Source organism: Brassica oleracea, chromosome C9 (genome assembly GCF_000695525.1).
Source record: "Brassica oleracea var. oleracea cultivar TO1000 chromosome C9, BOL, whole genome shotgun sequence".
NCBI classification, from domain to species: Eukaryota; Viridiplantae; Streptophyta; class Magnoliopsida; order Brassicales; family Brassicaceae; genus Brassica; species Brassica oleracea.
This window is the reverse complement of record NC_027756.1, coordinates 36,484,034-36,493,350: the sequence shown is the minus strand read 5'-3', so window position 1 is coordinate 36,493,350 and position 9,317 is coordinate 36,484,034. Positions and strand designations below refer to the sequence as shown.

General features: G+C 32.5%; 1 protein-coding gene and 1 long non-coding RNA gene across 2 annotated transcripts; one reads left to right on the top strand and one right to left on the bottom strand.

The window, feature by feature from the left end:
• Positions 1–417: 417 nt before the first annotated feature.
• On the bottom strand, positions 418–1,496 carry LOC106316176 (VQ motif-containing protein 33-like). Its single transcript, XM_013754042.1, has one exon. It carries the CDS (start codon positions 1,375–1,377, stop codon positions 646–648), a length of 732 nt encoding a protein of 243 aa, XP_013609496.1. The 5' UTR covers positions 1,378–1,496; the 3' UTR covers positions 418–645.
• A 1,797-nt stretch (positions 1,497–3,293) lies between these two features.
• LOC106316548 lies at positions 3,294–5,315 on the top strand. Its single transcript, XR_001264860.1, has 3 exons — positions 3,294–3,381; positions 3,857–4,568; positions 4,655–5,315. It is a non-coding gene; the product is annotated as an uncharacterized LOC106316548 (long non-coding RNA).
• Positions 5,316–9,317: the final 4,002 nt, after the last annotated feature.

The window sequence follows — 9,317 nt, the reverse complement described above, 5'->3', positions numbered from 1 at the left end:
TGGTCATAAATCTCTTTCAAGACTCAAGAGTCTCTATTTTTTTTTTTTTTTTGCTAACCAACAAGAGTCTCTATTTCATATCGTCTCTTTGAAACTTTCTATCATTATTTCATATTACTAGTCAAACTTACCGATAAAAACTTATTGACAAAAGACCATATGCTCCACTCATGTTTTCCAATCGCAAATATCTAAACTTTGATATTGTTTTCTGAAGTTAAGGATTAAAAATTTGACATAAAAAGGTTAATAGGAATATTAAGTCTATATTATAAATTCGAGCATAGACATGGATCTATTCTCTATATTCGATCTCGATATTGAGTGGTACACGTTGAACTACACCATTATATATCCATATGAGCACAAGTATAAACGATCTTTTCATTAAAAAGGAATAATAAGTCTTAAATCAGTATCATGGTTCATGAATATATAAACCGCATAAACATTATAGTCATTCCATTACTAAGAACTTATATATCTTAGCTAAATTGCAACGAATTATTGAATATATAAACCGCATAAACATTATGTGACACTCCATTACTAAGAACTTATATATCTTAGTCATAGTTAAAAGCAAAGTCCAAGAAATATATTTTAACTTAATATCAAATATAGAATGTGAACACTCGTCAGGATTTATGGATTCCTCGGAGAAGTAACCGGAAAAAGAGGAAGAAGCAGTGGCTGAGAGTCTCTAGGAGTTGAAACTGGAGAAGGATGAAGAAAGTATCCTTTTTCAGCGATGGCTTTGTCTTCTTCAGATGAGCTGCCTAAAGACAAAGGAGATGACTTGTTGAAGGGGTCATTGTTGCTTCTCAGTGGCGTAACGGGACTGTTTAACCCTAGCTTCGGGAAATCTAGCATGCTTGGAGACAGAAGAACATTCTCTGATGAACTGTTCCTTGGAGAGAATCTTGGGCTTTGATGAACATTGTTTCCGCTTGAGAACATCAACCTCTGAGAGTTTTGAAGCCTTAAAGTATTGATCATTAGATCATTCTTAGCAAACATGTTGTTGTTATTGTTTTGTCTTCTTTCGTAGAGCTTGAAGCTGTTGGTTTTCTTGATGGGTGGAATTGAGAAACCTCCTTTGTTATTGTTCACCGGAGAAGGAGCTTCGTGGTGCTTTCCGGTGTTGGTATCGGTGGAAGAGGAGCCCGTTAGCATCTGAACAACTTGTTTGAAAGTAGAAGTGTCTGCTTGAACAAATGTTGTTGGGTAAGGATTAGATAGATGTTGATGCTGCTCATGATGAGGAAGAGATCTTGTCTGAGGCTGCAGAAACCTAGGAGATGAGATTATGGGAGGGGGGTTTTGCATGATTTGTTCTGGTTTTGAGTACGGGGATGATGTTGATGAGACCTCCATTAATGATACCCTCTGTATGTGTATGAGGGAAAGAGAGAAAGAGAGAGAGAGAGAGAATGATTGAAAGAGAATAAGAAGAAGACTGGAAGTTGCTGATGTGAACAATGTGTAATGCTGTTTTAGTTTTGTCGTGCGACGACAAATAAAAAGACTTTAAAAGCGAGGTGTCCTGGACCCATCTCATTCTCTCTCCTTTTTAAAACTTTTTTTCTTTGTTTGAGAATTTTAAATCTTTCTTAGAAACCTAATTTTTTAGAGCATGATTAACCCGAAGTTCTTAGGATGAGGTTCTTATCGGAACTTAAGAAACTGTTTCATAATTTTTAACTAAAAAAGATAAGAACCAGTTTTTAAATAAGGACTTTAAGAACCGGTTCTTAGTCTTTTTAATTAAGAGTTAAGAAACAGTTTCTTAACTTCCGCTAAAAACCCCACTCTAAGAACTCCGAGTTAATCATGGTCTTAGATTCGTATTCCGACGACCCTGTACATATACATCTACATCTAGCATCATCATCATGTCTCTTACGCGAATCATCAAGTGTTTGAAAATATCAATCAATATAGTATAGATTAGAGATGCCAAAATGGATTATAACCCACGGGCCATAACCACGAGACATGTTCAAGTAACCCGAGTGGATCTAGACATATATATTGTGAAGGCAAATTAAAACAAATTCTTCGTGATACTAAAAGATTAAAAAAGTATTCTTTGTGGGTGATACGAGGAACATGACATTGTTTCTTAGAGATTTTTTGGATTATCCTAGCCTAGACCGTATGGAAATGCGGGAGGAGATATTTCATTGTGGAGGCTCCTGGTGAAAGAAGAGATTGGATCTCTTAAGTAGCCTGGCGCGGAGTCATATATGATCAGGTGATCTTGGATGGAATCGTGGTCCAGGGTTCGCATTACAATGATTTACAAAATCCATCTTATGGCGTATGGCTTTAGTGACGATGCCTTGTGGGCATGTGACTTTTTAGTTGATAGGAATCATCCGGTCTAAAGAGAACATAGTTGGACAAGATGATAGATCAGTCGATATGCTTCATGAGCATGGTGTGTTCCTGTTTATGAGCAGGAGGTTGTGGCCTGAGCCAGCAGAGCACTGCAGTGAGTATAGTCCTTAGACTTGTTGTCGATGATTACCTAGGTCTGTGTAAATCATCAAGGAAGATCATCTTTAAAGTTCATGTTCACGTCGTGTAGGACGAAATGCTTGACCTGGACGAGGAAAAAAGCGTTATAAAGGGAGTTCTCCATGGTATGTATGGTCTGACTCTGGTTTGTTGCCGAACCTTTTGGAGATTCTTCTGCCTTTGAATTTTATTATTTTGTAGGATATTCTTGTTGTGCCTAGCGGATCCTGATTTCAAAGTCAAAGTAAATTCAAATTTCAAGAATTGATTTTTGTTTTTGAATAAAGCCATCTTTCCTTTTATACCGGCGATGTATCCGAGAAAAGGAGCAATGCCTTTCTTTGGTTCCTTTATATCTCTATTTTATTTTCATTTTCATATATGGTATTCAGATTTCTTTTTCTCATGCTGCAATTTCCAATGGCATCACTGCCTTTTCCAAATCCTCAGTCCTATTCGGTATTCGCATTGAAGGTAATCTTCTTGTCTTCTGGTCATAGATTCTTAGTAGGGATGGCAAACTGGGTATTGGACCGCGGGCCTGGTCCGTAAGGGTTTGGTGCGGGGCGGGTTTGGCCCTAGGAATTCATGACCCGCACGGTACCGGGTTTAAAGCGGGATGAACCGCGGGAAGGCCCAGATGAACCGCTAGACGCTTCAGTTGCTTTCGTCACCTGAAAACAAAACGAAAGAGAGAGTGGGACGAGATGGAGCTCCGATGATGGCCGTGGGAAGAGATGGAGCTACGATGGCCAGACGATGACCGTTCGATGTCCGACAGGCGACAATGCTTCTGGTGACCACATCGTGTTCAATCTGCAGCAGAGGAGCCTCTCTTCCTTTTCGTTCCACCAAAAGGTATAAAATTTCTTTCCCTCATGAATTCTAGACTTTTATCTTTTGATTACAATTTCTGCATGTGTACTTCGTAAATGATAAAATGGTCCATTGAAACATGATGATTCTTAATCTGATATTAAGTCATTGTTCTTGATGTGAGTGTGATTGTGCTTAGCTTAGCTTCGGTTTTAGTCGATTTTAATTGATGTTTAGTTCATGTTCTGTTTTTTTTTTTATTGTGGCTTGATGTTTGAAACTGTATGAGCTTTTCTATTAGAAACTTTGATGGTTTTATTGTTAAATGTTACTTGTCTGTTTGAAAAGGCGATTAGTATGTGAGTGTGATTGTGTTTTAAAAGACTAATGATGCGTTTTACAAACTTAGTAACACTAGGAGCCAAATCCAAGCTTATGTCTTTGATGGTAAGTGTAAACAACATTGATTTAGAAAGTGATGAATATGTTATTGAAAGTGAGATTTGTTTTTTTTCAGTGATCAGAGCAAGTGTCCCTAAGCTGCTTCTTGATGATGTCTTTGAGCAGAAGAATGAAATTGCCAAAGCTGTTGAAGAGGAGCTCGAGAAGGAAATGTCTGCTTACGGTTTTGAGATTGTGCAAACTCTCATCGTTGACATTGAGCCTGATGAACATGGCAAACGAGCCATGAATGAGATCAACGCTGGTAACAATACCGTCTCATCATTTCCTTTATAGACTGGTTTTCATATTAGTAACAAAAATGGTTTCTTTTCTCTTCTTTATTCTGTCAATTTAATTTCTATTTTCTAGACAAATTAGATAAGATAAGCAAAGTCCACAACGAAGCTATATGTTTCTTTCACGTGTAGTCATTGGCATTGCTGAGGTGATGATTAAGATATTTTGTTTCATTACCTATGGGTGTTGATATATCGTAGGAAACTTCATTCACCATGATCACGCTATTAGCGCCATTTCCTTTTAATGGCAACTAGACATTGACATTAGTCATAGGATTTGAACGGGCTTATATATAGGATCAATAATACATCTCAGAAAGACAAAAGTTTTATTTCACATGATGTGAAATGATTCTGAAACGATTATAGACAAGTATGTCTTGTTCATGAGCTATGCATCTAGATTGAACTGATATGTTTGTACCCATGATGCAAAGGTGAAGAATCTGCGTGACAAGCTGAGTATTCTGTATGAGCAAGACAGACGTAAGTGGTCACCTATTTTGATATACTGTTTCTTTTAGTAACAAATATGTCTTGCAAGCTCGGATGAATACACAAATATTATACAGGAAGAAGTAGACAATGTAATATCCGATATTCCGCGGGACGGCCCGCGAAAGCCTGCAAAGAATACGGTGCGGGATTGGACATCTATTTTTAGGACCGCATCCCGCGTGGGACAGGCCCGCCGTGTCCCGCCCGAAGACAAACCCGCAGCGGTCCGGTCCGGGACGGGACGGGAGAGCCCATTTGACATCTCTAATTCCTAGGGACTAGATATGATCAGTTTTGGTTATTATTTTATTTTTAGATTAATTGGCAAGGTCGTCTCTCCCTCGATTCATCCCCGGTGTCCAGGTTAGAGATGGATGATATGTCAGGTCGAATTCTGTTTCCTTTGTCCTCGGTGGGCGGTAGGGTTAAGCTGAAGGGAAAGCTTGGATTAGTTATCTCAGAGTATGATAGTTTTTGGGAACCCTCGATCGACATGCAAATTCAAGAACCGATAGCTTATTCTATCGAGATGCTTTCCAAGGTGGAACCTTCTTCACTGATAAGAGAAGAAGAAGATATGAGGGAATTGAAGGAGAACTATTTATTGCCTACATTACATATGTAAGATGACTCAATGATGGATTACATATCGATAAGCAGCTTGACAAATAAATACTTATATGCCAGTGTTCATAAATTTGTTTTCTTAATTATTTACATACTTTCGATCATTGGCGGTGGATTTCTAAGCTATCGTGGATTTCTAAGCTATCACATAACTATTTCAATATCAATAAATTCATATTTTTTTTAAAATTATTATGATATTACAATTATGAAAAAGATTACAAACGATTGATTAGGACATATAATTTCAGACGGCATATTTTTATTTAATTTTTATACTAAAACTTCTATTAGTATTTAACTATTTATATGTAAACATAATTTATAACTCTTTTGATAAAAATAACATTTGTAATAATTGTTAGATAATAATTATTTCAAAATGTGAAATTTTATATAAAAAAATTATTTTATTAAAATTGTTAAGGTAAATTTGTGGAGCTCTTTTTGGTACTACGGAAATGAGAAGCAAGAAACATCAAGCAAGAAAAATTATTAAAAATAATGTTTTATTAATTTTTACCACCGCGACTACAATAGTTTGGATTAGAAACCCTAGTTCTATCCGCTTAATTTTAGAGTTTATGTTCTGAATAGTCGATCATTTGTTCTAGGTTTAAGTCCCCTTTATATAGTTTTTTCTTTATTATCGGAGGTTAAGTTGAATTCATTTTACTCGGGAGGAGGAGTTTACTCGAGTCTGGAGTCAAAATTTATCCAAGCAGGAATCGAAAGCATGCGTCTGTCTCGGAAACAGGAGTAATAACTTCCTGAATTATTTTTCCTAACAAAAATTATGATTGATTACAATGAAATGTTATGCAGTTAACTTGATAAGATTATTTTTAACCAATCACTATAGAATTGAATTAGTTTTTATAAAGTTTTAATGTGATTAATATTTCTAAATACATATTTATAATCCCATATATATTAATTGTGAAACATTACAACTTATTTTTGTATCCACGTGTCATGTTTAGGATGATTCTTACAATTATTAGAGAAAAATGTTGGTCTACCTAATTATATAATAAGCTTTTTATTAAACTAAACATAAATTTGTTATTAATTTTTTTTATTATTTATTCAATTAAAGTTACGAAATTATCTAATGTGGCTAGAGTATATATGAAAATTAATAATTTTGAATAATAAATATTTGATAAAACTAATGTATCTTTTATTATATTTTTTTAATTTTAAATTATTCAAATAAATTAAAAAACCACATTAACCATATAATAAAATTTAGATTTTTGTATATGTTATATTTTGAATTTTTAAAAATGACTATAAATTATTAAAATTGTTAAAAGTCTCACATTCAAATTTTGTGATCTATGGTTTAAATTTTTTGTTATGACAAAATACAAAGGATTACAAAATCATATAAGTAAAAAAGTCTAATTTAATTAATTATTAAGATTAAAAGATATATATATATATATATATACATATATCGTTTAAATTAAACTATATACCATATAAAATACATAAATATTTTAAATTTTCTTTGAACAAGTTTTTTGATAAAAGCTTTGAAAAAACATTGAAAACTTAATTTTTAAAAATTATAAATTACTAAAACTATTAATCGCACAATGAAATTTTTGTTATAAGTAATTTGAAGTTTTTGCTAGAAAAAATATAAATGATAAAAAAAGCATATGAGTAGAAAATATCATTTAATAGAAATTAATATTAAAAATATTATGTATGTTAATATCATTTAAATTTAATTAGATGTCCTATCAAATAGAAAAAAAAATATTGTTTGGATTAATAAAATTGATTTATATGTTCGCACTAATTTAATTATATATGTAATAGTTACTGATTTTTAATTATTCAATATATATTTATGATTTCATTATGTAATACATAAAATAATTTTTATATATAATGTTCATCCCGCAAAAGACCTAGATATTAATATAATATTAGATAAAATATAAAAAACATGTTATTAAAATTTTGATTAGAGCGACCAAAAATGTGAGACATGCGCTATACTCATGAGTCAGGACTTTGAAATCGAAGTTGAAAACCACATGCATCCAGCATACCTATTTTGGAATTTCATAAAGAATCATATATCAAAGAATATCAAAACTTTATAAAACTATGGTGATATATACTGTTATTAAATTTGATGACGCCCAACAACATGATATTAGAATATTTCATATAGGTCGAATAATTTTTATTGAGATTTTTTTTTGTTTAAGAATCTATACTCATCAAAGTTGAGATGAGAAGTTCTTAATTTTCTTAACATGCTTTTTTTTTTCAACAAACAAAAATTCTAATTACCTACTGTTTCAACTCAAGGAAAAGAAAATAAAGACGCTCTCAACTCTACCCTAGCTGCCAAAAGAAAAAGGGCATTTTTGGGTCACCTTCTCTGGCATCCGGCGACTGTACCATGAGAAGGTTTGTAGTGTAGTTTAGCTAGTGTAATCGACTGAGGTCCATTAACAATTTGTGATGGTGTCGGTTGCTTCGTCCCCCTCAGCCTTGGTGAGGCCTAATCAGATCTATATATTTTCTGGTGTGCTGCGCAAAAATATACTCTTTTGATTTGGATTTTTAAGGATTTGGCGAGGCTTGTATCAGGTGTGTTATCGGTGGTCAAACAAATGTTTTTAGTTTCATAAATCAGTTGTTAATGATAATTTTCAGATGACAAAAAAATTATGTACCGAAATAGTACCGTAAGTTCAGGATACTCATAGGTTAATAAAAAAAAATTATGTACCATTATCAACACAGTCAGAAAATTATTAAATCTGCAAATAAAATTGATTTATTTGTGTGCAGTAACCGGATAAGATCTAAATGTCTATGATTTACGACCCCACATAAGATTTTGATATATTTTCTCTTCCAAATATTTATGGTAGCATATGATCTCAGTTACATGAACTTGTAATATTTGAATTATACAAATTAACTTGTACAAAACACTTGTTATGAAACATCACATTGTATCCACGGAGAAGAAAACAATCTTTCCAATTAGTTACCAAATTTATTTATTTTTTGTCAAGCAGTTACCAAATTTATTTAAGAACAACATCAAATATAAAAGTTATATCTATTCATCTTTGAAATGTTTCAAAAAAAAAAAAATTCATCTTTGATTATTATGTAGTTCTATGATTTCTAATTATGCCCACTTGTCTTCTTACCCAAAAAGGAATACATTGATAATTCATTATAACGTGAACGAATAAGCATAATTTTTGTTTGACAAGACATTGTACTAAATAGTTTTTTTTTTTTTTAACTATTTCAATTTTCAAGAGATTACTTAACGTGTATTGCATAAAGGTCATCTCTTTAAAATGCTTTGCACTTTTTAGGTTTTAATATCGAGTTACCAATAGAAAATGCAGTACTTATTCTCTTACAAACTTAAAATTAAAATAAATTATATCCGAATTTTATTATCTTCTGCTTATTGTGATTTACTACAAGATTTGCACAAACTAGTGTATGCACATGAGGAAACAAGATTAAAAAAAAAACGGGATCGTATCCAATTCTATCATAAAATTATCTTAGTCTCAGTTACAAAAAAAAAAAAAAAATTATCTTAGTCTCAATAGAAAAATAACAAAGATTACGACCCTCGATAAAAAGGGAAAAAGAATAACATAAAGGTAAGAATTGTGGGGACTCTCAATTGGTGAAAATTGTCGTCCTTCCATGAAGGATCATATTCTTTCAAGTTTCAAACTTCAAATCATTAGTGTCTTCTAGAACCCAAGTGGTTAAAGATTCCATTTTATTGCTCAAACACGAAAAGGAAGCATATCTCTCGATTTTTTTTTTGAATGAAATCTCTCGATCTTATTATATAGAAAATAAAGGAAAAACAAAGACTTCCTACAAATAAACCTACTTACAATTACACCCCAAAAAAACTAATTACAAAGACATATTACCACAATGATCAAAATGTACCAGATTATATCTTACTCGACAGTATCTACATGTATACACATGCACGTATAGGTTACAGGATAACAAATCTAACTATCAATTGCCAAAAAAAAAAAAATCAACAATGTTTTTTCCAAGAAAATCTTCAAAAAAAAAAAA

Coding starts and splice junctions, on each gene's coding strand:
- LOC106316176 (XM_013754042.1), bottom strand. CDS start 1,377: ATGGAGGTCTCATCAACATCATCCCCGTACTCAAAACCAGAACAAATC.